The 22496-nt window shown below is 27.7% G+C and overlaps 1 protein-coding gene across 1 annotated transcript in view; it reads left to right on the top strand.

Moving 5' to 3' along the window:
- The window catches only part of LOC142317792 (KH domain-containing, RNA-binding, signal transduction-associated protein 2-like), a 322082-nt gene that overhangs the window by 22517 nt on the left and 277069 nt on the right, over nucleotides 1–22496 (top strand). The window contains exon 2 of the mRNA XM_075354341.1: nucleotides 10756–10859. Coding sequence (XP_075210456.1) covers nucleotides 10756–10859 — 104 coding nt within the window. The remainder of the gene's footprint in view (nucleotides 1–10755; nucleotides 10860–22496) is intronic.

Genomic DNA, 22496 nt, shown 5'->3' on the forward strand with positions numbered 1-22496 from the left:
ATACGTTAAAAAGATAAAGTAAATCTTTTATATATACGATAAAATATTTGGAAAAACTAAATATTTTCTAGATAAACCACAGAAACTGACTCAGAAATTGAGGTATTAAAGAAAGATTTCGTTCCTATTTAATAAGCATTTTTACAAGATGACCAGCAATGATGGGTCACTGCATACGTCAGAACGGGATGGATCAAAAGTAATTTATACAGAAAAATTAAGTAATAAGTTTTTAGCGATTGAAATATTTAGCTATATAAACGTGTAGTTGTTAGTTTTATTTAATCCAAAAAATACATCAGCTTATTTTCAATTGCCTGAAGCTTTTGTTTGACTAAAGTGTACAATAATTTTATCTAATTGTTTAAATATATTCATAAAATTTGTAACATATAGTAATAATATTAATTAACCCTTAAAGAAAAAATAGAAAAATATATTTTTTTGAAGAAAGGAATTTGTTAATAGAGAAAAATCTTTGTACATTGCGAACTGATGATATCTGACCTTGTTTTTCTCTAAAATAGTTTAAATTTATTTTCTTAAAATATAAAATAGTTGTAGCTTATTTAAAAAAAATGACAGTACACAGTACAAATGAAAACTGTTTTAAACTATGAGATATTAAGAAAGGAGAATGAAGAAATAAAGGATAATTAAACTACTAGAGGCGCAGATTGTTCACCTTCGAACAAGAATTTAAGGAAGGTTTAATTCAACTTAAAAAATGATAGCCGCTATATCTTTTAAAAGGTCTTAATTTTTTAATATTCTTTAAGGATTTTTTAACTCTGAGCTACCTGTTATGAGAAAGTTAAGGTAGAATGAATATCAGTGCAGTCGCTGACTTTTTGTACTTGGTGTTACCATGTAATACAGAGTTAAGTTGTGCCTAAAGAGTATCGTAGTAAATTCAACGTTTCTGATGTACTTATAAAATTGTGGGCCACTCCTATCTGCAAATGTAGCAGCTGCTCTGTTTCGTGACTACTTAAAATTTAAAATAAAAAAGGATTTCTTTCTATAGTGACTTACTGTAAGTTATGGCCAAATTGTGCAAGTTAATTGTTCATTTTATAATTTAATTATTTCTATTTTAATTATACTGATAAAAAAGTTACTTCTGTTATCCCTTTTTAAGGTTAACTCTGGTAGTAGTAATTTTTCATAAATAATTTTCTCAAAAATTGCAAAGTTTTCTTTTTCTTGCGAAAGGTATCATCCATACAAATTGTACCGGCTTTATTAGGAAAATGTTTTCTTAATCGTTTAATAAATGCTTTCTTGTTTGGTCATTGTAATAATTACAACTCTCACATATTATTTTATATTCACCGGCTTTGCTCATCCTGTATGTATGTATATATAGATATATATATATATATATATACGCATTCATATACTTCGAGCACTTTTAAAAAATATTTGTGTACGTTACATACTGATTAATTAAATGAACATCTATACACCTATTCTATACATTTATACTGATTTAGATATAAATTTAAGTATGATGATGGATTTTTAAATACAAGTTCAACTTTCAGTACTTATAAGTTACTGTGTGCTAAATACTTTTCATTTCATAATTTACTCACGATATCATTCACCTTCAGAATACTGATTATATTTGAAAATTATTATTTTTCTTTTAATTTGGTAAACTTCTACGGATTTTCTATCAGATGATTTTTTGTAACATACACTGCTGCTCTATATCAATACATCAATTTCTGAAGTTGTATTAAAATTAGTAGTTATTTAAAGTCATTATTTTCAGGATATTTAAATGTGTTAATATAAAATAATGTGTGTTAATGTGTTAAATGTGTAAATGTGTTTAAATGTGTTTATATTTAAATGTGTTTTTCTTGGTAAATGTCAGGATCTATTAAATTATAATTTCATGAGATATCTTTATATTTTTGGCGTATTTTGTGAATTTTTTAATGACTGTTTTCACCAAAAGATTGAGAGAACGGTAATCACAGCGTAGTTATCGGATGTGGCTTTACAGTTTAAGTTCTATGTTTATTATTGTAGTAAATGGTATGTATAGCTGTTGTATGTAAATGGGCTATTATTATACTCAAACTTCGTTTCAGAGGGATATTATAATTGTAAAATGTAATGGGGATGTACAAATTACTTGACTTTACTTGGTAGTACACTTGTTTTAGTCCATAATAACAAAGTGTAATAAACTAGCCACTTAGTAACAGCTTCACTTTGTACAAGGTAAGTAAAGTGGTACTTGCCGGTTACATTACGTTTTACTCCATGTAAATAATGAAACTCTGTACCCTTTATATTGCCATAATGTAAACAGTGAACCGTACGAAATAATTAATAAAAGCAAATTCCTGTGCCTCTAAGACCCGTGTTTGTTTACGAGGGCAAATAACAAGCAAGTTATTTGACTGGTTGAAGTGACTTGAGCGTGCAGAAATATAGGTATTTAACCTTTATTTAGCATTTATTTAAAATTGTAATAAACAATAAATAAAACCTTTAAAATTGCCTCAATGATAAAACAAATTAACCAAAAGTCACACGTTTTTAACTTCTGAAATTAATATTATAGTCAATTCTTAAAATATTATTAATCTTTGCGATAAATGTTTACACTATAATGAAGTGTATATTTCTGTAAATAATTAATATTTTTTACAGTAGTAATTTGTTTCTTTTGTTAGTAATAGATAATTATGTGATGTTTTATGACTCCTACGTACGTCAGTAATGAGGGACAATAATTAATTATTAATTTAAGATTTGATTAATAACATTCTAAAAATATAAATCCCAGGAAATTTTTTCTTCTTAAAATAGGGTTAGCAACAAATATATTGATATGTGTTTTTAGATATGAATCCAGTTCTTATAAGTAACAAGAAGGCTTTTTTTTTTTTTTTTTTTTTTTTTTTAAAAGAATATGATAGAAGCATATAATGTATATAAAAATGTTTCAATAGAATTAAAAACCTGTACTATTTCGGACTATACATCCACCTAAATTGTTTACTCTTTTATTCATTCAAAATAATTTTAATTTCAAAAGAAAATGCCATTAAATCAACAGTTAATCACGGAGTTTATTAGAAATTGGCAGGTAAGAGTCCACAGACGGCGAAGACAACGAACTACTTTTACAATTCTAACATGACCTAATCTAAACGTGAAATGAAAATGGAAAAAAATTAAAACATTAAACAAATTAAGACATTATATTTCATTTCAATTAGATATGTAATAAAGAACACGTTCAAAAAATACCTTGAGATTTGTTAGATAACGTTTTTTTTTTCCATTTAATGAACTGCGGGACTCGAATATGTAATTTCTTTAAGGTGATTTTACGAATCGCGCCGCTAGATAGCAGTATTAGATATAGTAGGTAGCGTAAAAAAACCTTATAATATACTTGAGATAACAAAATTTAAAAGAAAATATACTACAGCTTTCTTCACTAAGCCATTTGCATACTGGTAAGTCAAGATGAAATTTAAGTAATATTCGGTCTTCTTAAACAAAACCGTCACTCTGTTAATCGAAGACCTGTCTGTATAGTAAAGATTATTAATTTCAGAGAAATGAGTCATGCTTATAATTTACTCAGCTGAAAATTACAATGAAATATAGATTATAAATATTATATCTATTGTATATTATAATGTCTATACTTACATATAAATTTAATTTACAGTAAAATCCATTGTGTTGATTTTTATTTAGTTTACTTAATTGACTTATAAAATTGTTACAGAAAAATATACTTAGTATAATTAACCTACTAAAACCAGATTAATTGATACTACACTAGGTTAATAATAGACATACATATTATGATTAAGATAATCATGATGCTTTTAAATCCGAAGCTCAGCTTAAGCTAAGCTAATTTACTAAATTCATCAATCATAAAGAAAACAACTACTTGCAGTGCATATTAGCACACTGTAGTACTAATTCAAAAAACTGAAATTTTTACTTTTGCGTACATGTTACATCGCATGTTTTTTAATCTTTCCTTTTGAAGTAAATCCTTCCAAATTAACTTAATCGTACACACACTTATTCATTAATCAAGTATTTCTAGTTCATCCATCCATTTACAGTAGGCCTCTTCCTGTGGAACTATTTCCAATTTGACATAATGTGTAAATTTAATTATCATAAACTAATTAGTATGGACACATATCTCTCGTTCTCTAAGTACGAGTAACATGAATTTCTGTTCATATCTATTCTGTAGATTAAGCTGCAATACGCCAATCGAACTGTGTAGCCATTGAATACATAATAGCAACCATTATGTTTACATATTTGAAGTGTGCTAACCGGCTTGTCCACGTAACCATCTAAATAACATGTTAAACTTGACATCAGGGGTGCACAAATAACAATCACTTCATAGAACTTAAACAAACTTTATTATGTACTGGTACGATAAATAATCTGTGTAACAATTATGGTAACGTGATTAACCGTAATCAAATGGTTGTTACTAATTTTTATCGGTTCTAATAAATATGTCATTACTGAAAGTGATTTAGAAATGACAAGAATTTCTTTAACTTATCGTAATAGTAAACAATTTTCGTATCCCCCCCTGTAAAGTTAAATATTTTAAACCAAATTCAAAAAATAAAAAAATTTTACATACATATACTTGTATATATTTATAAACAGAGTGTATCACGAAATTCTTCCGGAACTTTCATAACATATTCTACTTGTGGAAGTAAAGGAAAAATTTCATATAAACATACGTCCTGAAATGCTTCGTTTGCGAGTTACGGCTAGTTAAAAATTTCGCTCGAATTTAAAATGCATGCGGTCTTTAATGTACTTCGTACTGAAATTTTTAGGACGTTAATTAAGGAACAGCATTAGTGATTTCTTATGGTTTTTGATCCGGAAAATCGAGTGGAAAAGATTCCAGAAACCATTACCTATTTAACAAAGTTATTGTACGTCAAACATTAAAAAGGGTGTTTTTACCAGAATATATTGGTTTTCACCCCAGATTTTCCATCATAAACTACTGGAGATACTTATGACTACGGTTCTGGAGATACGATTGCTCGAAGATTTAATGCTTTTTTTAATGATTTATTTATAATGATTCAATATATTATAGTAACATATTAAGCGTTGATTAATCTTGCAAACGAAAAATCGTTTTAAATTTAGGGTGGTAATAATATTTTATAGTAAAATTAAAATAAATTAATTTTAGTTTACCTGAAGAAGTTTATCCATGATTTGAAAAGATCAAAGAAATTATTAAACGGTTTGTTTTAAAATTTATAACTTTTTTCTGAAGATATCAACCACATAAGTAAATTACAATCAAACATTGAATTTTAAGTTATAGAACGAAGGTAAACTTAGAATTTGTAAGCAGACAATAGAATCTTAAATCTGTTGGCTTTTTCATTTAATTCTAGATCTAATTTATTAGCATATGTATTTGTGGAGAAGAGTTACACTACAAACCTATTAGTTTAATTAATTTTTTACTTTTACATAGGAAATGTAAGTATAGTCTGCCAGGATATCAAAAACATTTAGCAAAGATTATTTCATTAAATTTATCAATCAATAAATAAATGTTCATCAACTTGTAAAATTAATTTATAAAAATTCATACACTAATAGTAACATCCTAATTTCGCCAGTGAGAATATTGCGTTAAAACTGTCTAAAACACTGTTCACACAGTATATGCAGGAAATAGATAGAGATCGTTACAAAATATTATATTACTTACTTAATTACGAAAAATATGAAAAGACAAACATTTCTTTCAAATCGTTAATATTGACAATATGGATTATCCGAATTTAATAAACGACAAATTTGCATAAAATTTTGAAATACATTATAATTTTTGTTTACGGTATTTATGCAGCTATCTGTAGAATAAAGAAAGAAACTTAGTTAGTGACAAAAGTATTTTTACGCAATTAACTAAAATATAACACTCTCTTGGTTTAGAACACATTGTTTAATTAAAAAATATCTCTAGAAAAATGTTCACCTTAATTTATCGTGAATTGAAATAAAAATATAAAGGCGTTTTCAGTCATTAAATACATAAATACCATAGCATTAAAAATGTTTTCTTTTTTAAAGTATTTCTTCCAGTAAAATACCCTCATTGTTTGATTTTATGATCCATTGAACTGACTAAAAAAAATTACTTTCTTACCAACATTTCAAACTTTAACTAACAAATTCAATTTAACATAAACATTTCCACCTGTTGTATATTTCCAACAATTCATAAAATATTTGATAGTTTTTTTTTTCTTTTACCGAAGACAGATTTAGAATAAAATTTGTAAGTTTGCTGAATATATAAAATAATTTAACAAAAATATCCTCTCAGAAATTATTAGAATTCGATATCACGAAAATAAAAGTAAAATGCTTTACTTTAAAAAAAAAATTTTTTTTAATAAAATTTTTATCGGGTATAAGTTTTGTTTATTTGCTATCTACCCATAAGTGCTTCACTAATATTATGTAAAGTGATTATTTTTGTTTGATTAATATATGATAGCAGGTACTTCTCTTTTTAATAATGTTATTATTTTTCATGCAGCTCTGATCATAGTTTTCTCTTGATCCAATCAGACAAATGCTGGAAGTTTACATTTTGTTATGAGTGAAATAGCAAACTTAACATTCCTTACGTGCTCTTTATGATGTATAATTATGTTACAATATGAAAAATAATTTATTATTATTATTAATTACAATAATATTAAAATGCACCCTCATGGTTTGACTCAATATTATGAAAATAGTGAAAATAATGAAAATACTATGAAAAAGATTTTAAAGAGTTCAATAATGACTTTTTTCCAAAATTTAGTTACAGTCGGTTATGTTTATATAAATCTTTAATAAAATGGATCACATCTCCAATCACATGATAAGGAGTTCTCAGCAAAACTCTTCAATAATTACATAATAGTGGTTATAAAAATTTATATTGGAAGCACATTGAATAAGTAAATATAAATGACACTCACACAAGTAGAACAATAGAAAGCAAAACAAATGATATAATTAGCAAGAAAACTTTGAAGAAATGTGAAGAATAAAAAAAATATATATGACAAATTTCAAATTATGAGTCAAACAGATAATGCAGACTATTCACACACGAAGTTACTGTAGATACATTAAGACATCACAGAGGCCCATAGGTCTAGAACGTGCAGTCGGTTCAACCTTCTGACGTCATCCTAATAGTCTTGGAGATTCACTGCCAAGTTATTTACTTGGTAGTTAAATCGAAGTTTGTTATTTTTAACTGAAACGTTTTATTTCCTCCCGCACAGCCAGTAATCCTAAATAATCGTGTATTTCATCGTTTCTTGTAGCCAAAATTCCTATGTATACACCTGCTAGCTTATTTTAAAACAGCTGTAAGATGTCTACATTTCTTCTGCTTGCAGCACCTTATAGTTACATCCAATATCTCCACTTAGGTTTTAAAATTGTTGACTACACCAGCAGTTGATTAAACAGACAAACGAGAACCTCTGCACAGCAACCGGAACATTTTCTAGAATTTTATCTCAAGTTGTCTTCTCTTTTCTTTTATGTGAAGTTTCCACGTTAGTCGACGGTAGTGGTTTAGATCTATGTGAGATACCATGAGTATCTCATGGTATCTCACATGAGATAGTATGAGCCTATTACACTAGAATAGTGTGAGTCTCACACTATTGAGTGTGAGACTCATATGTCACTTCAATGACATATGAACATCAAATAAGAAATTAATGGATTAAATGCCGATCTCCGTGGCGAAGTAGTAGTGTCTCGGCCTTTCATCCGGAGGTTTCGGGTTCGAATGCCGGTTAGGCATGGCATTTTTTATACGCTACAAAATTCCATTTTTATATCCCATGCCAAAGTTTCAAGCTTATGTGGTGATATTATCAGTCAAATGGGTAGTTGACTCCGTAGATTAACGTTAAAGTGTTATACTTAATGTAAGATGTTGATAGCTTTTGCATATTATTATCTATAATGCCTACAATGGTTAATTCAGAAAATAGTATTTACAGAATTGAGCGTATTAACAAAAGAAACCAAAATCATTTCTGGACTGCATTTACCGAAAAGACATCGTACTTTCAAATTAACAGATGAAAGAAAAGAAAAATACCTTTCAAGAATACAAATAAAGACAGTTTGTACTCTATTTACGACCACTTCAATAATACCCCTTGATTAAAAAGCTTTAAATACTATTTTAGAAATTTTAAAATTGTATTTTTATATAATATTTAGCAACGTATTATTTCAGATCTACAGAAATTTCAATTTTTTTTAAGTCAAAAATCCTCTATAAAACTGTTTTTCAAAATCGGTTACTCGTTTACATTTAAAAAAAATTAAAATTACACATGTTATGCTAACATAGTGAATTCTGTTTTTGAATGAAAATACATATATTTCATGTCCACAGCAATTTTAAAACAATTACTATTTTCATTTCAATGGGTTTGCTTATTAACTTTGTTTTGTGTATTCAGTCCAAATTATTGCAAGTAAATTTTATAGAACATAATTACGGTACATTACTAGTTATATTTGAATAGAGTATTATATAAATTTATGTAAATAATTATACATACTTTGAAGCCAAATACAATAAATTATTCTGTTAAAATGCTCCAAAATTTGTATCCTGTAGTAATTTTCATAGCTTGAACTAAGTAAATATTGTTGTTTTATGTTACATTTTGCAGTAATATTATATTACTAATACTTTTACATTGTGTATTATTATTATTATTATTATTATTATTATTATTATTATTATTATTATTATTATTATTATTATTATTATTATTATTATTATTATTATTATTATTATTATTATTATTATTATTATTATTATTATTATTATTATTATTATTATTATTATTATTATTATTATTATTATTATTATTATTATTATTATTATTATTATTATTATTATTATTATTATTATTATTATTATTATTATTATTATTATTATTATTATTATTATTATTATTATTATTATTATTATTATTATTATTATTATTATTATTATTATTATTATTATTATTATTATTATTATTATTATTATTATTATTATTATTATTATTATTATTATTATTATTATTATTATTATTATTATTATTATTATTATTATTATTATTATTATTATTATTATTATTATTATTATTATTATTATTATTATTATTATTATTATTATTATTATTATTATTATTATTATTATTATTATTATTATTATTATTATTATTATTATTGTTGTTGTTGTTGTTGTTGTTTTCGAAGACAAGTGATATTATTCATTGCAGGAAGTAATTTTCTGAAATGTTGTACCATTTATTAAAGTAGATAATACATAATTTCAGTAGAATAATCGTGGTAAAATTTATTAATCATATTTCAGTAATAAAATATGAAATAAAATGTTCAATAAAAAATATTTTTTAGTTATTTTCTACAAATAAATATTTTTTGAGTGCGTTACGGTTTATTGTAACATATAAAGGAGTAGTTGATATTATTATTTAGAAAATTTTGCTTTACATTCAAATCTATACAGTTTTGATTTTAAAAGGAAGTACAGTAGGAAAGAGACATTCTTTGCGAAGTTACTGCCACAGTCCGTGTCAGCAACATCAAACAACCTTTACAACAAATTATTATCAACCACATGATGTCGTTCAAAAGATTTTTAAAAACTTTGCAATATATTGTATAATCGAGATAAATGCGTTTAAAAATTCCAGTTTTAAAACTAGTTAAAAAGACCTCGAGAATGTCAAGCATTATATTGAAAAAATAAAAAATTATAAAAACATAATTAAAAAATCTTTTTATCCACCTTACCAGAAAAATAAAAACTTTTTTCTAACCACCTTTTTTCTGGTAAGGTGGATAAAAAATTGTTTAATAATTTTTTATTATTATATCAGCGGAAACCATGATTAAAAAATTTATTGAAAAAGATAGCATGAACATATATTATTAGTTCTGAGAAATTAGCAAGAAAATAATATCTGGTACCTCACGTCGTTAAACACTAAGAGAAGTTTTGTAACCCTCTGTAATAACCATAGTATTCCAAATTTACAGCTTGGCTGTGCATTAACTAAATGCTTACGCTTGCTTCACTGAACTAACGGAAATTCTAATAGAGCTTCCTCGGTTGAGTACGGTGAAAATAGCGGAAGTAGGCGATTGTTGATTATAAGAACGGTCATTCGGCGTTAAAGCCGTAGTGTAGAGCTCATCAAGTGTTCTAAGTACCTCCGTTTGAAGAACAAATTTCATTACTGTTTATAACAAATCGTCTCTTACAAAGCCCAGCCAGCAAATAACTAAATGTTTTTACGAATGCTTTTTTTCTGTTTAAGATATTTGTTTGCTTGGTAGTTCAGGATTTATTTCATTGGAGTGTTTTTTTATGGTAGTATTTAGAATCAAATTCAGCTAAATCCCGCACTTTGCCATTCTGAATACTAAAACCTTTCCTTCAAACAAAACGTTTTGTATTCGAACGTAACGTTTTTGCACTATTTTGTATCGACAATTAAAGCAGAAGAAACATTTAATAAACAAAAAGTACGGATATTTTATAGCACATTATTATACCATTAAAATTTGAATTTACTTAATATTTATATTAATTATGATTTTTAAATACTTATCTAATTTATTTTTCAGATGGAAGAACAAGAGCAGAGCCAAGAAAGATGGTTGATATAACGAGAGATAAACCAATTAAAGTAACAATTCGAGTTGTTGTACCAGTTAGAGATCACCCTAAGGTAAGTAATAACTATATACTCGTAAATAAAAGATAATCTTCGTTTTTTTGTGCTATAATCACTCAAAAATTACGTAACCGATTTGGCTGAAAATTTTACAGTTTATTAAATTATTAAATTTCACAGTCCAAAGTTATTCTGTTTACATAGCAAAATAATATTGCAATGGCAATCGAATCATCTGGAATTGCGGCAACTCTTCTGGACGGTGGAATTACCAAAAACATCGTATATCCCAGAGCATTGCAACGATTTTGATTTACTTAACTGAAGCAAAAATAATATTGAATTGATATCGCACATTTTTAGCAATAACCAAGCATTGCCGGGTGCACCATTGTGTAATAAAATTGAATGTATTTCTGCTAATGAGGCCCGAATGGTTCAGTCTAGTAGTACTGAGACTAAACCGTTCAATTGTGTCAAAGATCTATTTGTTTCTAGTAAGCAGAAATTTGTTCTACAGAGACATTTGATTCAATTAATCTTCATATTTGTGTTGTATTGATTATCAACATATGTTTTTGACTTTTTTGCTATTATTCATATAATATAAAGGGAAATTCCTCATGCCTATTTGGAATTCGTAAATTATTTCATTTTTGTTACCTTAAAATAATAAAACTCAGACATTATTAGTTTGTGATTTGAGTATTTAATGATAACAGCTATTTTTTTGTTTATACAACAATTGTAAAAATTTGATGAAAATTAAATAGATTACAGGATCAAAGTAAGTCGTATCATTTTTATTTTCTTAAAATTTTTAATACCCTAACATGCCCCTTCAGATTTACTGAACCCAAATTTAGAATTTTTATTTGAACTATAACAATTCAATGATAGTAAATTTTGTTTTCCTAATAACTGTTTAGTAGGCAAAAATAATTTTAAAAGTGCTCAGTCAACCTATACGATATATTAACAAATAATCACAAACAACGTTCTGTAAACTAGGTAAATAAAATGGTTTCATAAAACTTAATAAAATAACGAACCAAAGTTTGATGAACATCGACATAATATACGAAATAAAACAATTAATACAGCAATAATCGTAGGAAGTAGGCAGGCTATAATTATTTGTGTGGTGGAAAGATTATGACAAAAAAGTGAAATATTAAACAGACGTATAAATAATAAATTGTTATCGGTAACAAACGTCATTTTGTTGTATTTATGCAAATTATTCAGCGGAGTTGTGCTGTTAGTTCTGTCAACAGACTACTCAGTATTGGTTGAGAAAGGCCGAGGGTCCTTCGATAAGGACTAGCAGAGCTCACGAGCAAATAGACAAACAATAAATATGTTACCAGTAACTATACAAATTAAATATATATATATATATATATATATATATATATATATATATATATATATATATATATTTAATTTGCATTAGAAAATAGCTTATACAGATAGCTAATAGCTTATAAAAAAAGAGTTTATATTTTGTTTTATAAAATGAAAAATATCTTACGTAATTAATTACGATGTATATATCATCAATCAACATTTTTTAGTGCGATGATTAATTTTGTTCTTTAAATTTCACTACCCGAATGGTAAGTCAAAGGTCTCGATGAACGAATATTTTTACATAAGAACGAAATTTGGATCTACGAACGTAAGCTTATATACTGAATGACAAAATACACAGCAAATGTAATTGTTGATTATTTTACTTTTCAACCTGTATAAAATAATCAGAGATTTCTTATCCTTTTTTCTGACTATTCTTCTTAACTATCAAAACGATCCCACAACTTGGAAGCATTAGGCAATTTCAATATTTCTCTGGGAATAAAATTATTTCTATTCCAAATTATACAGTTTATAGCTTTTCATTATAGTAATTTAAACTTCTTTATTACGAAAAAGAGCGGAAATCTTAGAAAAGTAATTGTAATGTATATTAAAATCGATTATCACTGTTGAAATTATGTAAATTCTAAGGAATATTAATTAGATCTCTGCTGTAACATCCGTCTGAAGAGAAATTAATGTTTTTTTTTTGGTTTTTTTTTGGTCACGGAACCTTTCCTCTAATGATTGTAAATTAAGGACGACAATTTCCATTCCTATTCTAACATTAAATTCAGAATTAATTTTAAGAAAGTTTTTCTGTGATTAGGTTAATATTTGTAATATGGAATTTTCTTATTATTTATTTTTTATTATTATAATCATTGCTATAATCTATAACAAAAATCTCTAAAAATAAAGAAAACCTCTTTAATCCCCGTAATACAGCGCATTTTTTTTTTAAATTAAAAAACAATAATAGAATTCTCTGTAAAACGTACGTGAGTGTTTTCTCAAATTTAATTTTATATATGTATACGAGTATTTTAAAAATATTTCATGTTAAAAAATAATTCAATTTTACAAATAAACTATCATGAAGCCTACTTTTAGATATTGATTGTGTGTATTACTTATTTTAATCACTATGAATTTTCAAAACGTACTATATAAATTTTAATTCTATGAAATCTTTACTATTTGTAAAATATGAACACCAACAACACCACTGGCTCTTTTGTGTGTCTGAGCTGTCGTCAGAATATTCGTTATGGATCATTTTTGTTTGTGAACTATACGGTTGGATTACTTTTATAGTTATACATTTTATATTTTATTATTATTATTATTTGTTTTTATCTGTAAGGTTTGTAAATGTCATACTCGTTTAATAATAGTCTTTTTGTTAAAATATGTTTTGACTCGGCTATATTTAATGAACCACCTTAGGCATCTCACTTATACAAAATAAATATAGGCAAGGTGTTATAATTAAACACAATGCTGTAACCGTACGGTAATATTCTCTGATACGATATGAAAGAAAAATAAAATATAATTATAGTTTAAACCACACCGTGATGTAGCTTACAAAAGTATTGAAACCACAGCATTCTGCTGTGGATTTTTACTGCATAATATTAAAAAGAATATAAATATTTATCAAATACTAGTGTATTAAATTTATATATATATATATTTTTTTTTTTTTAAATAAGAGATTTCCTTATTCCATTGAATTCATTTTACTCTCTGTTTATAGGTATATAAATAAAGCTTAGGTAAAAATTATTAACTTAGGTTTACCTTGTAAAATAACTGACATCAATTATTTTACTGAGTGTAGGACGAGTTTATTAATAAGTTATTCAAAAAAGATGTTTATCAATAAACGATCAATAAATTATTAATAAGCGTTTATGTTTGGTAGTGGTAGTTATTAAAATAAATACGGTATCAGTCATAACACATTAAATGATTGGAACTGAAACCGTAAGATGATAACCGCGAAGCTTTTAAAAAATAATCAAAATTATATCGGCTGTCTTGGACTTTAAGTCTAAATTTTTTATACATCAAAAATTATCCCAGTAAATAGTCTTTGATAATCAACTCTATAACATAATAGATAATTTCTATAAATTCCAAGACATGAAAATTTGATTTTACGTGTTAGGACTTGAGTTTCTTATTGTATCGTGCAAACATTCAGACTACTCAAGCGACGAAACCATAAATTAAATCAATTATATGTAGTGTTTCAATGTCAATTTAAAAAAGAAGCTTATATATAATTCTTTTTAAAACTAATTAATAATCTAAATACCATATTTTCAGTTTATATGTATTAAATGAAAATACTATTATTTTTATATTTATGTTGGACGTGTATTATATTAATTTTAAATGAAATAAAATAACTAAATTATTACTCTCTTAACTGAATACTAAGATTATCAAACTGATCTGTTGCACTGTTTTTCCCCACATTGCCTAATGATAATATTTAATCATTCCTGACCGCGTGTAATCCTTTTGCAACAAGAAAGTGGATATAGGAGCGTGTGAAAACCCTGAAAAGAATTTTTTATCATTTTATTACAGTCAATGTTTTTTTTTTTTATATTAAGTGTTGGTTTTTTATTTCTTTAAACGTTTCCTTTTGTCTGGTGATTTTTAATACGATTTAAGTACCCAACTAATTTTAATGTTTTAATCAATTTTTTTTTCTGTAAACGAATTTTAACTTATTTATCTTTAGATTTATTTCAATAATTTTTAACTACATTATTTTATCACTTTTTTGCATTTGTCACCCTTTCTTCATTATGTACCGATAACAAAAGTATTATTTTTATTTTTTATTTTTTTTGAGATATCTACGTTCTTTTTACTCTATTATGAAATTTACAGGTATTTATTTAATTAGATGGAAAAGTTAAAATTTTACCAGTTTTCGTTCAGTAATGAATTTTTTATCCAATTTTTGAGTACGTTAAACACATTTTTGCAATTCAAAAGAGTTCGTACAATTTTATTTCAACTACGGAAAGTTCTAGATGTAACAATTTTAAACAATAGTAACAAAACAAAGCAAAAACAAATTGAAACAAATGTTTCAATCAGGAAATTCAGATCCTTTTCAATCAGAAAATACTTTTTTGACTAACATTCGCGATTTTTTCTAAAAACTTTATTTATTCACAAGTTTGAATTAATTTCAATGGTGATCTGTAAATAACAGGAAAATTATCTTTCAAATAACCCAACTTCAATTTCTATTTCTTGATTCTAAGGTTCCTTAATCTGAAAATACAAAAGTCTTGGTTAAAAGTTATTTAGACAAAGGGTGTGAGTGTATATATGCATGTCTGAACTTATATTTGCATCTGTGCCCTTCATACCCGAGGAACATTTAATTTACAATCGTATTTGTTTTGCCTGCTTCTGTGTTAGGTTGATTATTTAAAAATATTTTATTTAAATTTTGATAATTCTTATAAAAATACATGAAAATTCTTAAATATGCAGTATCTTGAATAAAATTGATTTCGTGAAAATTTTACACCTGTTTCCTTTTCAGCTTATCAAATTTAATACCATTCCACATAATTCCAAAAAATATTTACAAAATAAATAATAATTTATATAACATAATTCATAAAAATTAGATTTTTATACATTTTTCTAACTTTTGACTGTAAAATCTCTTTCTAAATTTGACTAAAAATCTCCAGTTGTAAAAAGGCCTGTAAGTAAAGGTTGCTAAGGATCCAAGAGAACACTGAAAAAAATGTAGGATGTAAATTTTATACCTCCACGATTGTTTTATTGCAATTCGTATGACAAAAATAGAAATTATGCCTTTATGCCGAAGGGTACTTTTTTGCTGAGCATAGGTGGTTAAAGCACATACGTTTTTTTGTTTACTACTGAAAATTATTAAATATAAAGTTAGCAATATTTATAAATATTCGAATCCCGGTAGAGAAAACCATCTTTTCATATGCCAGAATTTTCGCTGAGCTAATGACAATAGCTGTTGCCTGCTTTTTCATAAAAATTATAAAAAATAAATTTATAGAATAAACTATGAACACTTCCAATTTTTTTTTTTTGTATCTGAAATAATTTATTAAAATAACAATCTTTATTCACTTGTACCTTTGGAAATGTAAAATAACTTTTTCTAAAATTACATATCTTACATTATTAATAATTTAAAAAAAATATAATTCTTTGCTAAATAAGATTATTGATTGCTGTAAAAAATAATAAAAAACAAATATTTTATTATTTATTACGCCTCGTACTTAAAAACGAATGGATGTTTACAAAATTAGACAATTTAATATAAAATTACAATGTTATACATATATAAAAAGATTGGCTAATAATGGGTGTTTTATGTTATTAAACAAGGGTATTGGTTCAAGGTAATAATATGGGCATTAAACAGGCCGTTGAGTACTTTAGAGAATCTAAAATTTTAAACTATAAAACAAGATATTATTTACTTTTAAGTGCTATTAGCCGCTTGAAAATATTGATCACACATTAGAAAAATAGTAATAATAACAATTATGTTATTATTGTTAAATTTTACTCTCCTTTGTAGATGTTCCTTACCACCGTAGACCAAGGGATAGAAAGAACTCCCTCTCAACAACAAAGGAAAATAACAGGGTTGCATACATATTTATATATAAAGTATATTTTTTATGTAAATATTTTACTTTGATGTATGAAATGTAATGAAAAAATTAAAGTATAAAATGATTTGAAATAAAAATAATACATTTTATTTTTTATTTGAGATTATAATAATCAAGTTGAATTTCTCGGGAAATATAAGAATTAGAAATGAATTATTTACTTAATAAATGAACTATCTTATTAACAGAACATTTTAAAAACGCAGAAGAAAGTTCAGCTATCACTTCAATTTAATACTATAAAAATGAACATTATTTTAGTTAAGTTTAGATAACTATTTAATTAAGAATAAGTTTTTTAACAATCGAATTTCTTTAATTTTCTGCACATGTTAATCTTTCTTTTTTTTAGTATTATATTATTAATAATGTTTCTTTAAAGGGAATATTGAAAATTAGTAGTAAAAAAAAGCTACATTTTTTTTTTTGTCTAACGATTGTTTGAACTTTCTTAATTAATAACAATTTTATACCGCCTCCTTGTTGAGAATTCATTTAGTTAAGTGAAATCAGAACGTAAAAGTACCGATGAGGGGGCTGTAGAAGTTTTTAACTTTTATAACTTCTATCTCTTATTTCCCTTATCATCTAACTTCATTTTACCTAGTTGAAAACTATTATGGATATTTCTTATGATACACAAAGAAGTAAAGTTCAATACGTGACTTTTTAATATAGAATCCTTTAAGGAATCAAAAAATTAAACTTTAAAACAAAACACGATTAACTGCTTGAAAATATTGTACACACATTGGAAAAAAATAATAATACCAACAATTATTTAATATTATGTTTTATGTTATTACTATTATTATTATTATGTTATGTTTTTCATCCCCTCGTAATCGTCCCTTACCATCGTAGACCCAAGGATAGAAAGAGCAACCGGTCAACAACAAAGGAAAAAAACAGGGTTGCAATAGTGTACATTTATAAAAGCTTTCTTCTACTACATCCTGACCGCCGTAGGGGAAGACACCCACCTTGTACAGATCCCGTTCATCACACCCCCCTACGTTCCTAATCCTGATGCGCTTTACCGGAGTTCGTTTTTCAGACCCTCTAAACTTGATAACACAACACAGTCATCAGAATGGCCTCTATCAGGTTGCCAACGATGCAAATGCCTCGGCAGACATTTAATTACATCAGTGTAATTACACAACCTACTAGAGGCCGCCTTCGTGTGGCCTCTTCCAACCACGACCACGTACCATAACTTACAACCCTCTATTAAAAAATTAATAAATTGGCAGAAGCGCGATTCCCGCGCCTTCCTCTAACACCGAAGGTATTACACAAAACTTTTTCCTACATCTAACTTCATTTTAAACTGTGGCCTAAGATCATTGGTTAATTATGTCAATAAACACCAAAAATATTATCCTCATACCAACAAATAGGAGCTGATCGCAATATCCCAACACCGTAGGGGAAAATTCGCCTTGTGACAATTCCGGTCGCCACACTCTTCCCCCCGTTCCGAGCTTTGATGAGCTTTGACGGAGGCCGTCTTTTGACCCTCTAACTTTTAGATCTCACAGTAATAAGCCGGGCCTCGTTGGGATGCCACCGATGTAAATGCCTTGGTTGACACGCTTGGTAAAAAAAAAATGCCTGGGTAAATGCCTTGGTCATAAGTGAATTATGACTTAGCCTTCGCCTTCGCTGTAGACTTCTTTCTTACATCTTGGCTGTACTACTTCGTAGCCCCGAAGTAGCTAACCTCATAACCGAGTTCGCGGAAGCACAAATTCCACGCCAAGTTCTATATTTTAACTGAGCTATTGTGAGTAAAAGTCTCATAATATTGGAGAAAAATTCAGTAAATAACACTTCACAAGAAAATCCTTTCGCAACAACGGAATTTATTCCTAGTTCCCTTAGTGAACTCAACATTATACTTCAAACCCTGACTTGATTACAACTAAAGACTCAGGTCTGGTCTACCAGGTAGAGGACGACAACCTCCTACTTCCACTTAGCTTCATCGCAGAGTCCCGTGTGACATTTACTTTATCACATAAAGTACCATCGTCGAGATGGCGCTTTGCAGCCTTCCTGATGGCTGCAAAGATTCCTTTGGCTGCAAAGGAATCCATGCCCTTGGCAGTGCAGTCTCCATGCCGCCGACAGCGGGATGGTGACTTCTTGCTCATTCGTTAACTGCTTTCGTCAAAACGACGCTACACCTTACAGCTGCATGAGTAACCAAACCGTCGGCGGTGTAGTCGTCATTTCGACGATAGCATGTAATAATAATCACCATATTTGTTCTGACTAACCGTGGCTCGATGCCAAACGCTTACCTCCGACCAATCAACTCTCCAGACGGTCCCTAGCCATCCGAGGTACTTCTCTACTTATACTCGCTCAGCCGATCTGATCAGTGCGAGGAATCGGAGGGAACCAGTCACTACAGTCCATTCTCTGTGAGTCTTCTAATTGACCCGCAGATCAAGAAAGGAGTTTACTCTGTCGAGCTCTCTAACAACTCTGGTACGTTCAGCCTCGTATCGGGGACATAAGTAAAGAACATGGTCCTCAGTGTCATTGACTCTACAGTCTAGGCTTAAGCCCGAATCAACCTAAAAAAACATAACCAAATTGACCCTAAAGGTACCATGTCCCAAAAGAAATTGCGTTGTGTACCGATTGGAGGAACCTACCAAATCGCTCGCAGTTCCCTAACATCTGGAAATATCCCATGCATATATCGATCAGTAGAAGAATCGTTCCACCTAACTTGCCAAGAATTAAAACCTTTTTATTCCCAAAACCCCTCAATCTCTCGCATACGCCCAGAAGTAAGAAGGCCTTCCTTCTAAGATATACTGCGTTCCGTAGCTAGAATGTCAATCTTTTTAATCCCGGCGATCACAGAAACCGCCTCTCGCGAGACAGTTCTGTAGCGCCCGACAACAGCTAACAGTAGAAGACACTGGGCTCGCAATAAAATATCCTATAAAATTGGAATTGTAAACAATGAGTCCCGACAGGCGCAGCGTGCAACATTAAGGCTTTACAGACCCGTTTGTAAAGAATATGCATGGTACGGTAATTCAACCTCAATCGTTATAGATGACTCTATGACTACCAAAGAAGGCCTCAATAGCCTTCGTTGCAACAAACTGAAGGTGCTCCCTGAATTGAATTGAAGCTTCTCATCAAGGATGACACTCAGATATTTCTGAATGTTGACATACCTAAACAGAAGGCCGTCCATCACGACCTTACGGATCGCAGCTTGCCGACCTTTAAAAAACATCATAGTGGTTTTCTCCGCATTGAAAACCATCTTATGCTGAAGTCTCCACCTTGCATGCCTGTGTCGCTATGAGTTCTATCTCATTGAATATAAATATATATATTCAAAAAGAATACTTACAGTAACAAATACTTACAGTAACGCACTTCACTAATAAAAACACAACCCGCTAAAAAAACAATTTACAATATGAAAAATCTCTTCAACTAAAAAATCGTAAAACCTCAATCAAGCAGACCATCTCAAATGGCCATCTCTTCACATCATAAAATTTAGGGGTGATGACGAGAGAAGTCGAGTAGTCGTAAATGTACGAGTCGGACCCAGGATAAACCAAGACTGGGTCGGTTTCTTCAAAAATCAATGGAATATTAATTGAGAAATAATAATAAATTGGAAATAATTTAAACTATCAATGTAATAGTCAATAAAAATTAACGTCAAATTTCATATTATGTCATAAATGTACTTAATAAGACAAAAGTAAAATAAAAACAAATATAAAAATTAAAAAAAAATTAAATTATGTCAAAGTTAAAATAACACTAAAATTAAAATTTGATTTTAAATTAAAATATCTTTATTCTCAAGTTAAAATGAGAATAAAGACTTATTTAAAATCATTAAAATTTAAACTATAATTTAAGTAAAATAGTAGAGTTTTAAGAGTTATTATTTTTAAGAGTTATTTTTATTCTTCCCGATCTCTTTAAATAAGGTTTTCAAACTTCATTGCAAATTTCCAGCGTAGCCAGCTTAAAGATTATTTGTACTATTGAATATTTTGACCATATAATACCGTTCTTTGTCTCAAGCAACAGTTGCACGCTCTACGTCACTTTGGACAAGTAAAGAGTATAAAACTTTACTACTAAAAATGTACCTAAAATTTCTGCTAATGCAAAAAATCGCCCTCAGGTTCTTTAACAAGAGTATATGCCATATTAATATTTAAAGAATCATTGTATCCAGTAAGGGGAAGTATTTTACACTTACTGGAAAAATGTTACACTTATTTTAAAGCGTTTTACTTTTTAGAATAATCAAAAACAAATACGAGGAAGGATGCGGAGATTATTAGATGTCAAACGGCCTAAAGTATTGAATAATTACAAAAATGGGAAGATAAAATTTTGAAGAAGAATATAACAAAGGATAAAGCACCCAAAATATTCGAAGGAAGTTAGACATTATTATTCAAACCTCGTTGGTCTACTTTTGGAAACTCAAAAGAAGCAAACAGTCTTGGATCATGCCTGAAACCAGAGGCGCAGAAGAAAAACAATAATTTTAATTTTTATAATATTATTAAAAAATGTAACATAAATACTACAATAACACCAAAGAAGTTCAGACCCCAGAGATGTTTAACAATTAATTGTAAAAACACGATCATCATCAATAAAATTTTATCTTCGCCGGAGTAAATTAATTAGTTCATTATACATGGTAATGTAGAAATATTATTTGTTTTATGAATAATGCATTTCCGTAGTTACATACTTTTTATTCTGTAATCACTGTTTCTCTCTGAACTTTAAACACAAATAAATATAAGTGCTATCAGTAAGTTAACTGATATAAGATAAATTATTGTTTCGCTGATATTGTGTATTTATATAAATTATACTTTTACTCAGAAAAAGAAAAGGAACCTTTCTCCTCATGAAAGAAACTTGAATAAAAAAAAATTGTTGTTTTCTTTTTTGTAATAATTGTATTCTTGGGTGTCTAAAAAAATTGGAATAATATATATACTATTACGTTTTTTTATATTCATTAAAATAGGCTCAACTATTATAGCCAAGTAGAAAATCATAAGAGAAAGTCAATCGAACAATCAAATTTGTTACCTGTAACTTCGAGATATGTCTGAGCAGTCCCATTTATACATAATAATAATAATAATAATAATAATAATAATAATAACAATCATTATAAATATAATCACTTCGTAAAAATATCAAAAAACAAATTTTAACGAAAACGATTACATCGTGTTTAACATGTTTGTTGTAATATAGAAACTGACTTAGTTCATTTTTATTACAATAGATTATGGTAATTTCATTTTAATAAGATCTTTTTAAAAATAGGAGTTAGTACAATGAACATTTTAAACAATGAAAACCCTTTATGTGAACATAAAAATTACAATGCGATATTACACAAGTTATAGACATATCATGTAGAAAATATATTACGTAATTTATGTTGAATTTAATATAAAAAATCTATTTATAAAAATCAATAAGCATACTCCGTTCATTAAACATAAAATTTATTCTAATCTTCCCTTTTGACAACTTTTTACAGCAGCAAATTCTAATTCTATATTATCACTGAAAT

Source organism: Lycorma delicatula, chromosome 1 (assembly GCF_047948215.1).
Source record: "Lycorma delicatula isolate Av1 chromosome 1, ASM4794821v1, whole genome shotgun sequence".
NCBI classification, from domain to species: Eukaryota; Metazoa; Arthropoda; class Insecta; order Hemiptera; family Fulgoridae; genus Lycorma; species Lycorma delicatula.